General features: G+C 35.7%; 1 protein-coding gene across 1 annotated transcript in view; it reads right to left on the reverse strand.

Annotated features, from left to right (window-relative positions):
* Window positions 1–18,053, reverse strand: part of LOC140164780 (voltage-dependent calcium channel gamma-7 subunit-like) — a 56,906-nt gene that overhangs the window by 9,390 nt on the left and 29,463 nt on the right. The window contains exons 2-4 of the mRNA XM_072188148.1: window positions 15,374–15,463; window positions 15,144–15,227; window positions 13,389–13,529 (exon numbers count right to left, since the gene is read on the reverse strand). Of these exons, the coding sequence (XP_072044249.1) occupies window positions 13,389–13,529; window positions 15,144–15,227; window positions 15,374–15,463 (315 nt within the window). The remainder of the gene's footprint in view (window positions 1–13,388; window positions 13,530–15,143; window positions 15,228–15,373; window positions 15,464–18,053) is intronic.

Raw genomic sequence — 18,053 nt, forward strand, 5'->3', positions numbered from 1 at the left:
TCTTCTAGAAAGCTACACCAACCGCATTTCTTGATTATTTCGATAAACATTTAAATTCTCGTCATTTTTTAACAGTATTAGATGCAAATAATCAATCGACACAATAAACAAAGTGTGTAATCAGCACCCATTTTTTCCGTTTATTTGCTGAGGAGGACGCCCTCAATATTTTTCAAAATTCTGGGTTTTTTTACGCGATTGTAATGTACTTTATTAAACTATAAACATACGGTACCCTGCAAAAATCAAGACTTTAGGTGCTGTAGTTTGGTCAAAATCTGAGATTTTGAATAAAACGCAGGAACCATCATCTATTACGATGGAAATATTAGTCGAACGCGTATTATCCACGATGTTCATAACACAGTACGTACATTGCGTGCAGGACGATCATACACACATCAAATGATCGTACTGTGGAATGTTTTTCTTTACTTTACCTCAGTTGTTCTGCTCTAAATTAAAAGGGGACATATCTGACAATAAAAGCTAACATTTTATGGAAAAGAAATATTAATCTATTTTTATGGAAATGTTACAACATGGCTTTAAGACAGATTTAGCACCCAAAATGTTATGAGTTTTAAGTCTTCATTGTCAACCTTACCTAGTGTTTTCTATATAAAAGGGTATGCGAGATCCGGAAAGCGTACATTCATGAAAACACGATTCACGTATTTGAGCCAGCATTAATGGGCATCCAGGATTTGGAAAGCGTACAAGTTCCTATCAACTTGTATTTGCGGCAAATCAAACAGGTTACCTTACAACAGTCACCATAGGCTACGGTTTCATGGCATATTTTACGGTCATTATCCAGCATGGTGATGATATTAGGAGCTGGAAAATGTACTTCCTTTATATTTGTGTTCATTGATAATGAAACAATGACGATTAGCTTCAGGCCCGTAAGCAGGGAGGCTGGGCGGACCCCCCCCTCCCCATCCCAAAATGCCCAAAAAGTCCCCCCCCTTTTTTTTTTTTTTTTTTTACCCAAAAGGTCCCATTTGCGAGCGTAGCCAGCGAAAAATTTGGGTTTTTTTATGCCAAAAAGCTCCAAACTTCTGCAAATCATATACTTTGAAAACTTGCTTGATTTATTGTTGTTAATGAGTTATTACGTTTTACAAAAGTGTTGTTGTTTCAGTCCTCTTTACAACATAACTCAAGAACCACCGGACCTACAAAAGTACATCTGTGATTTTGGAATTCTTTTACACACTCGCTATAAATTGATCAATGCAATTTTTGCCAACGCTCACTACTAGTACCATTCGCAAGATGATATGAACTACCAAATCGCAACAGTTTAGTTGCTACCCTTATAATCCAACATGAATGAATATCCAGGAACTGGAAAGCGTACTTTGCTTTCAAAATTGTATTTGAGGTAAACCAAACACATTTACCGTAGGCCCTAATACCATGATTACGTACAGTTATCAGCAGACAGGGCACAACTTTATATTATTTATAGCTATTTCCCATCCGTCGAACATCGTAAAAGGTCAAAATACCATTCAACCCTTTTCGTTTCTTACCCGTGCATATTTAACCCCTAATACAAACTCCATATTGACATATAAATTATTCAGCCGATTCCGTGGGACAAGCCAACTAGAATATGCATTGAAAAACATCATGGTTTACCTCCGAGGTACTATATAGAATACTTTCTATCATATCTTGACGTTTAAGGTTAATTTTAATCCCGTCATTCTTAATTTTAAACGCTGATGATTTTAACATTATATTTATTCATTATATTTATTATTTTGATTGTTTTTTTGTTGAAACTGTTGAACTGGGTTTTTTTTGTTGGTTTTTTTTGTATACCCTACATTTTGTCAAATAACACATTAACTATATTATTTTCATACACCTCTAACTTATTGATACACGCTTAGACCTGGACATTGAACATAAAATATATTCGCTATGATTTTGGCTTTTCTCTTCAAGGTAAATTATGATCCAGCCCTGTCCTATCTTTTAACATATTTTATTTGGCCCTTGACGACGCAAAATGATTTCTCGTTGTGTATAATACCAGTGGCGTAACTAGGGTTGGTAGCACCCGGGGCAAGAAACAAAATTGGCGCCCCTACCCCCCCATCCGCGAATATCTTAGACGCGGGCAGTGCCGTAGCTAGGGGCCAAGGATACATAATGCCCCCCCTCCTCATTCTTGAAACAATTGTGCGCGGAGCAACATTTTGGACAAATAAGTTAATTAATTTTGTTTACTAGAGTTGAATATCGGTTTTAATAAAATGTTCTTTCAATTGATTTTGACTTTGAACGCTTGGAGGGGCGCAGAATCAAGGCTGAATTGGTCAATTCCCCTAAGGGTGGCGCCAGGGCATGTTGCCCCCTCTGCCCCCCCCTCGTAGTTACGCCACTGTATAGTACACTTAATCGTGGAATTTATTTCATGTCCCGCTAGGTAACTCCGATCAAAAATACTTGATATTTATATTTGTTATATGATTTGCTCATGCGCACGTGTATATTCTTTGGAGGTCTTTGGTAACTTCCTTTTGTTGAAGGGCGGCTACCTCTGACCTCACTGGCCTTTTGGCCATAATTCGTTTGTTTAACCGTATTGTTATACCGTAAAAACTCGATAGTTGGCATATGTGCTTACTATCGAGCACTTTTAAAACATGAAGAGCCCCATCCATAAAAGTGTAAAGGGTTTTAAGCAAATCAACGATACACATAAGAACAAGTAAACCTGCAAATTTGTGTCTCAAACCCATTAGCTCAGTTGGTAAAGCGCCGGACTATGGTACAATTTCATGTTTTTAAAAGCGCTTGATAGTAAGCACATAATTTTATGCTAACTATCAAGTTTTTACGGTATTTAGGTATTGTTTAATATGTGAAATATGGAGAGAAGAAGCAGATTCACCGTATCAGAATTATCACCATTATCAATGACATGTCAGCCTGGAAATCGTACAAGTTTGTAAATCTAATCCTGGGGCCTGCAAAGAGTATTTTGTTATGTTTCAATCATTCCAATTACACCAGCTTTACCAATGTGTCATGTCAAGGAGGATTTACATATACCGTATACGGATACACGTCAACGATACATACGAGCGTGTTATTTCTGGCTATTTCCCATATAGTCCTGAATAGTGAACATGCTAAAAGGTCAAAATTATCATTCTACATACCCTTTTCGATTCTTACCTTGCATACTAGCCCCTAATATAAACTCCACATTCCCAGCAAACACAAAACGTTTTCGACATCATTCGCAAAAGGTTATAAAAGGTTGTCAGAAAACGTTTAAATGTCGAGTTATATAAAGGGTACATTAATGGTATAAAACGTTTTCATAACATTCAAAAACATTTGTTGGTAATTTACTGCACAGCAAACACAAATGTTTTAAGTAAACATTTAAATGTCGGGTTATATAAAGGGTATAAAAACGTTTTAATAACATTCCAAAAATATTTTTGAAAACTTGGTACAAATCATTCTAAACAGAATGTTATTTCGGGGTTGAAAAAATATTTTGCAAAAAATGTTTGCCCAAAATATTTACAATAACCTTTTTAAAATGTTTTCACGATCTTTATATAACCCTACATTTAAATGTTATTAAAACGTTTTGTAAACAACACTTTAAGAACATTTCTGTGTTTGCTGGATGCAAATATTTTAACATAATGTTATTTAAGTGTTGGCAAAATATTTGGCCAAAATTGCTTGCAAAAATAGTTTACAATGACATTTCGAAAACATTTATAAAATATTGTTGTAGTGTGTTTTCATACAAAACGTTTTAAAATGAATTCATGACCTTTATATAACCCGACATTTTAATGTTATTAAAACGTTTTTCCCTAAACCAAAACCCAAAATATAACTTATTTAAAACGTTTTAAAAACGTTTTTGTGTTTGCTGGGTTGCTTGTAAATTATGCAGTGGATTCTGTTGGACAAGCTACATTCAATGCATATCTTATTATTGACGTTTAAAGCTTTTAAAATTTAAATTGAGCATGTATATCCCACATAATCATTCACCAACAACATTATTTATGTTATTTAAATCCTAGCCCTTCGTTTACATACCTATTTCATACAGGGTGTATCAAAATGATTGGTACCGACGACTTTTCATTTTTTGCCGAATTATTTTACTATTTTGTGTACCAGTTTGGGGTTAATTGTTTAAATATTTGTAATTATAATAGTTTTATCTTCTCTAAGAATTTTAGATCATAAAGATAGCACATTCTTGTCAGAAGTTACGTGATTCTAAAGGAAAGTAGGTGTTTTTACACTTTTCATCGCAACGCTGGATCAGTGAATATTCGGATCAGTAGCGCACCATTTTCAAAGCTCTATTTTGCTACAGAAACATTGAGTGAATGATAATATGTTGAAAATCATGGAAATGCTTTTTCCCTTACCTATTTCTTCATTCATAATATTATATAAATGTTCTAATCATTGGTTGAGAGTAATATTATTGACTTGAATAATTTAGGTGGGGCAAAAGAAGTTTGTGTATCAACGGCTTCCAGGGCGGTAATTTAAATTGTAGTATTGAGGTTACGAAGTAGATGGTGTGGCAGAATGGCTATAGACTGTAGACAGTGTAGGTTATGTTAGACCTGGTAAAAGTTATTGGAATGACTCCACAGTATTCCACACTTCAGCATGCTTTCATAGTAAAGAATCACTGGTTGACACGAAGCTATGGATGAATGCAGAGCCGGGGTGCAGAGAAGATTTAGAAGACAGTTTCCAAGAGCAAGGAGTATCCCATGCAAACTTGCTATAATTTGCAATGTTTCAAAATTTGATATGGGCAGTTACAGAATGGATCCATCCCAGGTGTTAAGTTCATTCAAGATAGAGCTTCACCTCACACTGCCAGAGTCGTAAGGCAGGGTCTTCAGGAATTATCTTTCTAAAAGCATGTGTAAAGCAATTTTATGTTATGTAGACTAAGATATTGAAGAGCATGAATGCAATAAATTGTTCAAGCAGTGAACCTATTCATTTGTGTTGTGTAAGTAAAACCATGATTACGTCGATCTTCGTTTAAATGACAATAGCGCCCAGATGCATCAACCTATCATCTTCATATTATTAGATCGATAAGTTAACATATGATCCTTTCTATTTATTGTAAAAAAACTATATTAATTAGCAATTTTATATTTTTGATATATTTTTGAAAATGTCACATAGCCCGGTACCAATCATTTTGATACACCCTGTACACCCCTATATTTGATCAAATGTAGCCCTGGGCATTCGAGCATCAGAATTGTATTCGCTAACAAACATAGTTAATTGATGATATTTCCTTTTTTTTTTTCAGGGTAAAGTATGATCCAACCCACTCGTCCTATCTCTCAATACATTTAGCCTTTGACGACGCAGTGGTTTTGCCGTTGCGTACAACACACTTGATCTACGTGGAAACATAAAAGCATTACCTGGGCTTATTGTCCCACCGCTTACACCTTGATATCAATCCCACCCTATATCGTCATTTTGTAAGATGTGTAATCCTATCGTGTCCATGGCGCACAGGAAATACTTAATAATTATAAAACTCTTGAAGATTCCTTTAGATATTACACTTTATACTTGAATGCGTGTCACTTTAACATGTTTAAAGAAATGTTGTCGTAATATCTGATATTATTTTAGTAATATTTCATGAAATCGAAAACATAACAGCATATCAGACTGTTATGTTGAGAAAATGTGAATTGACCAAGTCCAAGCAATTAAGGTGAAAAGTCAATATAAATTCGATAAAACAATAGTAAAAATTACAATTTTGTTAGGAAGCGGGTTCGAGCCCTGGCGACGCCATCGTGTTGTGCCCTTGAGTAAGGCACTTTATCTCGATTACTCCTCTCCACCCAGGTGTATAAATGGGTACTGGCATTCTTAAATGCTGGGAAGGTAACAGACTCGCTGTGGAGGAGGTATAGCGATCCCCCTATAGACGAATCCAATTTCACGCATTCCTATACCTTAATGGCTGCCAAAGTTGGGTCCCCGTCGGCTCAATCTCACCTAAAATGTGAAATAATGCGGCCTTGGAGGGTATTTTAAACTGCATTCTATCACCCGTGTTACACGTAGACAAAAGAATGATCCAGTTTACAACACAAAAGAATCTAACATCGATTTTTAAGCGGCTTTTTGGTGTTGCGGGAACCCAAAGATGGCCGACCAAATCCTGACCATGACTTGGCTCGTTGGATTCGTCTATATACAGTGGACTTCGGGTATATATATAAATGCGCATTTATAAATGCGCACGTGACATCTACAAGTCGCCATACCGTGTTCAACGATGTAAGGTACCCGGATGTGCACAAATTCCACACGCAAAAGTATAGGCGAAAATGACAGGTTACAAGGAAAATTGGTTTTGCAAAATAGTGGCATTGATTGCAAAGGGCAAAATAATTTGACCCGAAACATAAACTCTTTATTTGGATTTTCCATTTTGGAAAAAAAAAATTATGACGGAAAAGCTAGATATAGCTGATTTAAAAAGTTATATTTCATTATTTCCGTGCTAAATGGGCGTGGCAATTGGCCATATTGATGACGAAATGTGATTCTTACTGGCATTAAGGTCAGAACTGGGTAGCTGCCGATGATGTTATTTGATAATGTTTGCACGTAGGGAACTTAGGGGCTGTCATTTTCTTCGGAAGGAAGGGGTCATGGATTTATTTATTTGGGAGTCAAGACAAGTACCCCCCCGTAGCGCCGCCAATGAACATAACTCTGACCCTAATTTTAACTCTAATTATAACGTAAATTGAGGAAACTATAACTTTAGCCCTTTTCGGTATAATGACCCTCTCAAACTAATAAATAGGCTAGATGTCCCCGCCCGACCTCCTCAATTCTAATTTACTCATTCGCTCGCAAATGGACAAAAAACTAATTCAAAATGTGTTTTTAAGCACCTTTTTGTATCCCCCATGCTAAATCGGTAATCTGTACACCCTTTGTCACCCTTTGGCGTACAATTTAGAGTATAAACACGTAGATGACTGTACATGATCTAATCATCCCGGCTGGAAGATGTTGAGGAAGACTCGTATACTATTCGCCACTTGCACGGTTCCGCCATTATGCACTATATGCGGGAGAGCCTCGAACTGGCAGCATACATGAAAGGAAGAATTACGTAACCTTACACAGAATGTTATATGACTGGTTCAATTCCCATTCATGTATGCTGCCAGTTCGAGGCTCTCCCGCACATAGTGCATAATGGCGGAACCGTGCAAGTGGCGAATACATCACGCTCATACGTTATATGACAATGTGACGTACAATCACGTATGTGATGCATGGTTTGAGGTTTATTCAGCTAGTAAGTTAGATATCGTCATACACATTATTGTCATGGTATATTGTAATTGTATACGTCAATTTTGCTCAGTTTGATTCAACCGGCTTATAAAGTTTTACTTTACACGGAAGGGAAAAGTTAGCAAAAAACAATTAATTTATGAGTGTAAAAGGGGGGTTTGGTTTTGGGGAGGTGGGGGGACAAATAATATTTATAAAATTATAAGTAAGGCGAGAAAGAGAGAAACCCTGTCCTATGGGCGAACGGACCTTTCAAGTAGGGTCGGTCGGTCGGTTGGTATTTTAAAAAATTTTTTTAAATAACCAAAAAAATCACAAAAATCTGTAAATAAATTTCAATTTGAGAAAATACAAAAAAAAATTGTCCTGAAATTTCCGAAATTTGGGGTCGGCATTCATTTGTACAGGAAAAATTTGTTTCCCAATTTGTTCAAAATAGAACAGGGTTTTCGTTTTTCGTCGCATAAATAAATAAATAAATAAATAAATAAATAAATAAATAAATAAATAAATAAATAAATAAATAAATAAATAAATAAATAAATAAATAAATAAAAATAAATAAATAAATAAACATTAGTTATGTTTGTACATGGGGGGTGCTGTGCAATAATCATGATCCTTTGATATCCAAATTTATAGCATCGAACCTCCAGCCAATGTTCCTTGCCAGTGCTAGCCACGAAACAAGGTCACAACTGTAGCCACTCCTTCAATGGTCGCCATTTCAGTGATTGACAGTGATGTAATGCCAATATGGCGCTGGCCATCTGGTCACGTGCGCATTTATAAAAGCGCATTTATATATACAACCGAAGTCTACTGATATAGCAACATTACATGGAGTAGTCTGGCCCAATCGCCAATGAAAGAGAGATGGGCATTCCGATCACTGTTTATACAGGACTGTCTCCTTTACCATGTTTACCTTTAATTAGGAAGCAATTCAATTAACGTTTTAATTATTGTAAATTTGAACACTACTGATGCTCAATAACCCAAACATGTACTTATACAGAACATTTTTGTATCATCTTTTAGATTTAGTAAGACCCAGCATCAATGGATTATACATATCAAGATTTCAACCTTAATTTCCAATCTTTCTTGATACATCCTGAGAGGATATGTAAGGCCTGGACATTTTGGTAAACACGATCATTCATCATACTTAATCCAGCATTAATGGATATCCAGGGTGTGGACAGCGTACTTTCATTTCAACATTGTGTTTGTCGTGAACCAAACAGAAGAGTAACCGTGCGCCAGGGTTTTGTGGTTGTACCGATGTCTCGATTACCCTGATTGCTCAAAAAATATTTTTTGCCGAATTCTTGACACTAAATTTGTTCGTCAGTGCGCTCAATAATCGAAAAAAGAGGGCAAAGAAGTTTTTCAAACATGTTTTTTTCTTGTTATTTACTATATATTTTGAACCTTATTGCTAATGCATTACAAGATCGCATCCCATCAACAACGCAAATTTAACATGGTAGCCCCATACATATCTGGTTGCTATGCAAATGAACATGGCAAGACATTCCGATTCTTTTGCTTTTTCTGTGGTATAAACGTGCCATAAAATCCTCTATCAAGGATTGATGGGCATGAAAGTAGGGGTTGAATTATTGAACCCATTATGTAATTGACGCCCTTGAATAAGGAATTCATGGGCATGGAAGTAGAAAGAATTTGACATTAACCACGATTCATGCAAATGTGTTACCCATGAATAAGGAATTTATGGGCATCAGTGGCATAGCGTCACATGGGCGCGGGGCACGTGCCCCCCCCCCATCGATCTGAAAATTTAAAAAATCCCATAGGAAAATTGCCGAAAAACGGCTCATGCCCCCAATCAGACCCAGTGCCCCCAATCATGGTCGGTGCCCCCAATGTGATGACCCAAGCCATGCCACTGATGGGCATGGAAATAGAGAGAATTTGACATTGACTGCGATTCATGCCCATGATTTCCCATGAACATGCCCTGAACATGTCAAGGCCCTGACCAAACGCAAGACACAAAAAAGGCATGAATCTTCATGTATGAGCATGAACAACCCATCAAAAATTCTCAAACTCACGAAAATTCAAGCCCGTTGCTAGCGAAAATAGGGCATGTTCTTGACATTTTGGCATGTTCATGGGCATGGCTCATGCCTAAATTTTTGCCTGGGTAAATGGAAAAAGCAAAGCGTTCAGTTTAGCCAATGTTGTTAATATGGATTGTCGGTATCATTACTGATGAAACAACATATTAATGTTAGGAAGTTCAATGGGAGAGGGTGATGAATAATAAGGACCATAAAAGTCAGGATTTTATTGTCCTATTTGAATATTTTGTCCCATTTTTAGTCATTATAATGACACTTTACTTTTTGTAATCCCCATTTTATCCCTGAACATTTTCTGTTGTGGCAATTTGCCCCCGTCTCCCTCCAGGCCACGCCCCTGACTTTGTGCAACGTGTGTTGAAAAACCTAAGAATAAGCAAGTTCGCCATCTTTCATTTGACATCAATGGACACAAGAACACTTTATTTTATCCTGGGCCGACAAGGCGTATTTTATTCTTTTCAGTCACGCTATATCAAGATATCACCCAAACTGAACCTTTGTACAACTTGTGTTTCACGAATAAGAAGTAGTTAATTTATACCACGCTTGGAATGAGTTCCTTAGTTTGAACCTCATTTTGGGTATTGATAAGCAGATTTGCCGTATTATATTTATCAATAGACATGAGACGAGGGTATTTAAAAGCGCACTTATATCTGGGCCTGGAAAGCGTATTTATCAACTTTACCAGAGAATGACAGAAAGGATTTACGTAAAATACGTCAACGTACATATAATATTTATGGTTTCTTCCCATCCTCTTGTACATCGTGACAGGATAAAAATAACGTAATACCATTCTACACTTTTTGGTTCTTATCCGTGCACATTGAGCCCGTAATACAAAATCCGTATTGTTTGGTGAATTATTTAGCAGATTCAGTGACAAGCCAATCAATATGTACATTCAAATACATCATTGGGATTATCAAGATGGTAGTACAAAATGGATTCTTCTATCATATTTGACGTTTGAAGGGTGACTTTGATTCAGCGATTTTTCATTTTAAACGATGGTAATACCGCTGCCTGTTATTGTCCTCTCGGTTTTCAATTTCCTTCATTTCTTATTGTCATGATTGTGTAGTCAATTTATAAACTTTGGAGGCAACGAAATTGACAGCTTTTTGACACAACACATTGAGCATATTATGCATAATATTCACCAATACCACTAATTACCTATTGCAAAGTTTTCAATGGGAAAATGGCCAATTTCGGACGGAATTTTCTCATATTCAGAACTCTCACAGTTAAACCTCACCAAAGGTAAAGGTAAAGGAGACGATCCTGTATAAACAGTGATCGGAGTGCCCATCTCTCTTTCATTGGCGATTGGGCCAGACTCCTCCATGTAATGTTGCTATAGGGGGATCGCTACACCTCCTCTACAGCGAGTCTGTTACCTTCCCAGGATTTAAGAATGCCGGTACCCATTTAAACACCTGGGTGGAGAGGAGTAATCGAGATAAAGTGCCTTACTCAAGGGCACAACACGATGGCGTCGCCGGGGCTCGAACCCGCAACCTTCCGATTATGAGTCAGTGCCCGTTTTGCTAGGCCACCGTGCTCCCAAATATCAGGGGAAAATAGATAATTTAGATGCAAAATGCCAACTCAACATAGGTTGACCTGAGACTTTTCACGCACCGAACCGTAAACACCTTAAAATGGCAGGTAGGACGAATATTGACTAAAAATCGATGCCGTGCGGATGAACTTCGGTAACATATCATGTCATATAATGAGAGAAAATATACTATTTCGAAGCATCAAAACCCAGAATGTACTTTTTTGGCTATATAACTTGGCCAATTTTAGTGATTTTAAAGAACCTTTTCAGATGTCACACAAACAAATAGTTCCTCGTCGTATTTTCATGCATCGTTCAGGCATATTAGTGGTATATAAGCAACAGATATGGGTGCTTTATTAAGAACATTTCCCATGCACATTGACAAACGTGAAATACCGCGATACTATTTTACACACCCTTTTGATCAACTTTAGCCCGTAGGCATTGAGTAGTAAATATACGCTAAAACATACTTAATTCATGATTTTTGCTTTTTTTCTTCAGGGTTAAGTATGATCCAGGCCACTTATCATATCTCTCAACACATTGAGCCTTTGACGACGCAGTGGTTTTGCCGTTGTGTACAACACATTTGATCTACATTGAAATATAAAGGCATTTACTGTGCTTATTGTCCTCCGCGTTACATCTTAATATCAATCCCATCTTATAATCTTCATTTTGTAAGTGCCATGGGGGACAGGGACTACTTATGAATGATAAATCTCGTAAAGATTCCTTTGATTATTATACTTTATATTTATATCATTATATGCTCATATACTTTATCAAATTTTGTCATAATACCTGATATATACCAAGATAGGATGAGATATTATTATTTATATCAGCTTTCTGAGTAGTACAATATATGGATATTGTATGCGCAGATGATTTGCGCGCGCATATCATTTCGTTGATCGGCATCATATTCGCACTAAGTTAATTCAAATTTAACTCATTTAACTAATAATAATAATAATAATAATAATAATAATAATAATAATAATAATAATAATAATAATAATAATAATAATAATTAATAATAACAAAGAGCTTATTTTCATGTGAAACAAGAATATGTCGCACTCGATAAAAATATTGCACTCGTCTTCGACTTGTGCAATAATTGTATATCTCGTGCAATATATTCCTGTATCATACTCAAAGCCATTCAATACTTTATAAATCCACCATGTGCACGTGTAACGAAAGAAAATTTGACAGATATACAGGGTGTCCCATAAAAAGCGCGAAAATGTTATTTTTAATAATCATCTGCATTATGTGAACACGGTTATTTGACGTGGTCATTTATTAGTTTTTCTAACAAAACACATTATATAATGTTTAATTCTAGACCTGAACAATACCAACAGCTATCACGCTAATACAAAGATATTTTAAAGCTATTTTTAAGATAGATTTTTCGTTTCTATGTCAAATTATTCATTTGTCTGCTTTCTTTTTTGTGGTTATTTTTATTCTCTAAACTCTACATTTGTGTGAAAATTGAGGGCGCTATTCATATATGTTTTAAATCTAAATTAACCAACTAATATGACTTATTCCTTACATTTATGATTTTCATGATTTCGTGCCATTTGTTAGTATTTTTTCTGATGTTCTAATGCCATTATACAAGTGTCTACCCCTTGTAAATATGCAAACAAGATTTAATATGAATAGCGCCATCATTGTTCAACTTGACTTAAAAATAACGCAGTGTTACATTTCATCAAACAACCGTATGAGAACTACAACTTTTACTTATCACTTGCAACGAACCAGAGCTTTTGATAAAAATAAGTTTTGATCTGATCTCGGACGTAACAACACCGTAAGAGATGATTGTACACGCACAATGCAGCACTCAATGGAGAGCCTTTGGATCATTACGAGAGTCCGTCTGTGGCTCAAGAACTCAAGAACTAACAAACCAATCAAAATGTGAATGACATTCCTGATATTCTCAGAAAATGTGCTATACGGTTCATTATAACCGTTTGCATTTAGATAAAAAACATAAAAAATATCCACGGATTGACGCACGTTGTCACACAAATTGCAACATTTTTACATTCGAGATAATATCTTTAAAACTATTTTATCAAATGAGCCTGGTATTTTGCAAATGAAAGGTAAGAGATGTGGCTTTCACATTATGTAAACACTGAATGATTATTGCAAATTCTTTTAAATATCGCCTGTGCTTTTCTTCATGTCTAATCAACGGAAAAAACGAGAACGATATTTTGGTTTATTAATTTTTAAAGATGTTGTTATTCTGTGTACAAACTTACCTGCTATGATACTAACTGCTCCACAAAAGAATATAAAGCATCGTTTGGAAGGATAAAAGAGACCGATAGTACTAAGCGATGCCGCTATACCCATCAGGAAGAAACTCACTATTGGTAAAGGTAGCACTCGGGATACATGAACTGTGGTGTAAAGCAAAATGACAGAGAAAACAAAAAAGTTGAGTATTACGTCGTTGGCTGGGAAAAACTTTATGCCGGTATGTGTATTTTAATTCATAGATAATAATGAGCTAATTTCAAATGGAGTTACGAGGATGGATGACTCCATTTAAAATCTACACCCCCTTTGTAGAAGATTAAGGTCGTGTCTTCCATAAGGAGTGTATGCATATCAACTGGAATAGCCCAATGGTGCATGTCCATGTAACCTATGGAGACGGATCTCAAATAATAAGTAAAAGATTAAAATTAATGTCGCCATGAAGTGTCCAAAGTCTTGCGATTCAAAATACGGTGCGCCGCCAGCGGTTGCTCTTGCCAGTCCAATTTTTGCCCTCCAGGGTCGACATCGCCGTTCTAACCACCGCTGGATTTTCACGCGAGTGGGATAATGATAATGGTGATAGCAGTTCCACGAAGGATTCTGTGTGATCAATACATAGATCTACTATAATTGTTAATTGCTGTTTAAGTGTTCATTCGCGTGTAACATCATTCTATCAGTGGCGGTACCAGGAATATCGGGGGGGGGGCATTGGGGCAACGTGAATTTCAGGAAATCCGCAAAATTGCCGCAAAAAGTGGAAATTTACGTAATTTTGGTGTGTTTTTTTGCCTCAAAAGTGTGGGAGAGGGCAAACTGGGGGGGGCAAGACAAATATTTGGGGAAAATGCCCCCGTAGCGTTGCCACTGCATTATATTGACATTTAAAGAAGTATTTCGTGATCCTAACATCCTCTTTTGATGACATTTTCAGTAGATATCCACGAAAAAAACTTATTCCGAAATTTCAGTTGATTCCGATTTTGCGGTTTCGAGTTATGCATGATTATGTATTTCACTGCTCCATACACAATGGGTTGACAAATTTCACGATATTTTTGCTAAATGAATTTATCTGCACGAAATATTTTGTACGTAAGCATTATGTAACCAGAGGTTTCCAGTGGTATAAAACTTTTTATGAGAAAAGTGGGGGATGATGCTGTGGATAGATGCCCTTTTAAACACACAATAACATGTTTTCCTGGGTTGTATTTATACGCGAGATTTTGATGTCGATATTTTCCCATGAGGCATTGCGTGTTTTGGCCTCTCCTCAGCAACCGCTGGAGGCGCATCGTGATGCGAATCGACCAAATTGCTTGAGAGTAAAATATTGTCTTCATATGTGCTTTTTAATAGTGCACAAAGATGTAAATAAAAACGTAATAAAACATTATATAAGATTACATTATTTTTCTCAAATTATATTACATATAAGGTACGATATTCATTCTTTTTCAAAGAAATTATAGGTAGCGCCTGAATATTTTCCCGCCTTATTTTAGTGTGATACTTAAATCTGAAAATGACACCGTAATTCATCATATTTATTGTCGTCTGGGTTTTAAGTATTAGATGCTTCAATGCGTTGGCAAACGTGTCAAGATCATTAAAATTTCATTCCGAATTGCACATAGAATAAATTATTATAACGGTACCACCAAGAATAACATTTTATATAAACATCATTAAGCGTGATGTGAACATACAAACATAAAGCACATGTCGTGGCTTTCTGTAATTCTTACCAATTACTGCTGACGTCACATCTTTTGGTGGGTCATCGCCCTTTGACAATTCTCTGAGACTCTTACATCTAGGCGGGTCAAAATCTGTAAAATATTTAAGAAACGGAGAATCAAAATGAAAAACGTGGAGAACATTGTGTCAATATATTCACTGCAGACTTTAATGTTTCGAGTGGCTAGCTTACTGATTCTATTATGTTTGAAAACTTGAAAAGCGTTCAACATTTTACCTTTATCTGGTATTGTAGTTCCTTTCGTTTCAGGCGCCTCTTCACCTTTTTTGTCTATCCATTCTTCTTTGAGCTCCCATTTGAAAGATACTGCAATAAATATCAAAATATAAATACATACATTCAGTTTTAACATAATGGATTTCTCAGCCATATTTTAAATAACATTAAAATCTGTGGATAAGAAACTTTCCTCCTGCTGAAAGTTTGGAGTCGTGTTCATCTATGTTTGAAAATATATACATAATACATGTCACATGTTAGATTTATAAATCTTTGAAACGGTTGTATCATTTTATTCATAGAAATGTCTTCTTCAAATGCAGTCTTTGACATGTTGGTAACAATATATTAAGTACATTTACATGACCTTGACAATATAATTGTTTATTTTAGTTATATATTTTCCTATGAACAGTGAATACGAATCGCCTTACTCGATGCAGGGTTAATGGATATCCGGGGTCTGGAAAACGCACTTTGCTTTCAACATTGTGTTTACTGCGTGTGTGTACATTTTCATTTAACTTGAATATAGTTGCTATCCTGTGTATAATGCATACATGGGCTATAGGGATGAAGAATATCTATCATAATTTTTCATTTTTATTTATATCGTGTTTTGTGGCTCTCTAAATAACCTCTAAATATGCATTAACAAATACCGAATATCAATCTCCCATGTGGAATTTGACATGACATGACATTAATCCTTTCTTACATACGAGAATACAGATAATATATGGCACATTGCAAGTAATGCAAAATTGATGCAGATGAAGTAATATAATCACACCTGTATACTCTACCTAGGTTTCGGGTTGTTGGTGAGATTCAGGTTTGGATTAGGGGTAGGATTATGTCATGTCAGGCTTGTAAAGAGAATCGACCAACATGTGTGCAAGAAGAGGTCCCCAAGATCATGTAAATGTATGATCATTCTAATAAACTTGACATTAAAATGTAATCAACCATTATTATTCATGATATCCTATATGCTTAATCAATGTAAGAACATTATTCTGTATACTGTTGAACTAATAAGTTCACGCGTTTTACATTCGCTACGGGTTTTATATATCGGACATAATGAGAAATGTTATACTTGAACTTCAAGCAGTGGCCTTTCGTACCAAGACTGAAGACATGGTCATGAAGCGTCTAGGAAACTCCTAAGCTTCGGATGTTTCTAAACAAATGTTCTCACGGAAAACCGCAGTTTTACACTTTAACAAACTGAAAAAAGTCTGATTGAACAAAACAACATGATTTCCTTTGTTATTTTGTTTTTAATGAGACAATGAATAAAGCACCAATCCACTTTGTTAGTGCATTTTACAGAAAACGTTTTTCTATTTGAGAAGCCAAAAGTCTGTTTCACAAAAGTTTTTAACAAAAGTGCTTTGATTAGCTGAAAGAACTTCTCAATGAAAACAAAACTATAATATGTGACCGTACACCACGAATGAGCCGTAAATGTCCTCAATTGTATTCTGAGTTACAGTGTAAAATGGGCATGAAGGTCATATTCATAGGTATTTCAATTTGGTGCTACGTGTATCTCATTAAATGAGGTACACGTAGCACCAAATTGAGGTACCTATGAATACGACCTTCATGCCCATTTTACACTGTAACTCAGAATACAATTGAGGACATTTACGGCTCATTCGTGGTGTACGGTCACATATATCTTCATTTCATCGTCTCGTAAACAGCAATTCATACTGTATAAATAGCAAGACTGTTTTAGTCATTCAGTATTAAAGGTGATGTTATACAACCGCACAAGTCTAATAAATAATTAATGTTTCATCTTACTTGCAATTACCGCTCTAAGGCTTTCCCAGTGCCACAAATACCGTGCGTGTGAAATTGTATAGGGCAAGATTGAAATTGGGTGCATAGAAATAAAGTCACTCTATTACACTATTGAATACTTGAAACAGGTTGATAACACACGTATTGCTTTACAGGAAGTGTGCTCGATTTTATGTCGTTGTTTGTAAGTGAAAGAAAATCTAAAGATAGTTTTTCATATTATGTATCTTTGTTTTTCATATTATGTAACTTTAGTACCTCCAATTCTATGTGAACCAAATCTTTGGGGGAATACATTAGAAGAGTGTTGACAATTTTATATCATCATCAATAATGTAATATTATTTTCTATGTAAACCAAATTTGCGTTGGATATATAGGAAGATAGTTAATAGATCGGATAGCAACGTCAGACACATCAAGTTGCATTCTGAATACGAGGAATGCCCTTATTGGAATGTGCAAATTTTGATGGCAAATTATTAAAATTGATATTTTGACATTTAACAGTCCTCAAAATAAATTTTATAAAATTGGTGTGCTCTCAGGTCCCACAAAAATACCGTGCAAACGTTGCTATCCAATTCCTTAAATTAATAATCTTATATTATCATTACATGTCTGGATATATTTGCCAATTTAAACCAAATCTTTGGATGGATATTATAAGAAGACTTGATAATTTGATATTGTCATGTGCGAATATATTGGAGAGACAAGAATATTTGTTATATACGTGCATGAGTCACCTATATCCTTGTGTATCCCTGCTAGTGTAAGAAGCTGAAGTTTAGCCACTGCTTTTTGAAATTACAACGAAAATTCAGATATTGTGAATTTAACTACAATGTCATCATGG

Source organism: Amphiura filiformis, chromosome 11 (assembly GCF_039555335.1).
Source record: "Amphiura filiformis chromosome 11, Afil_fr2py, whole genome shotgun sequence".
Taxonomy (NCBI): domain Eukaryota; kingdom Metazoa; phylum Echinodermata; class Ophiuroidea; order Amphilepidida; family Amphiuridae; genus Amphiura; species Amphiura filiformis.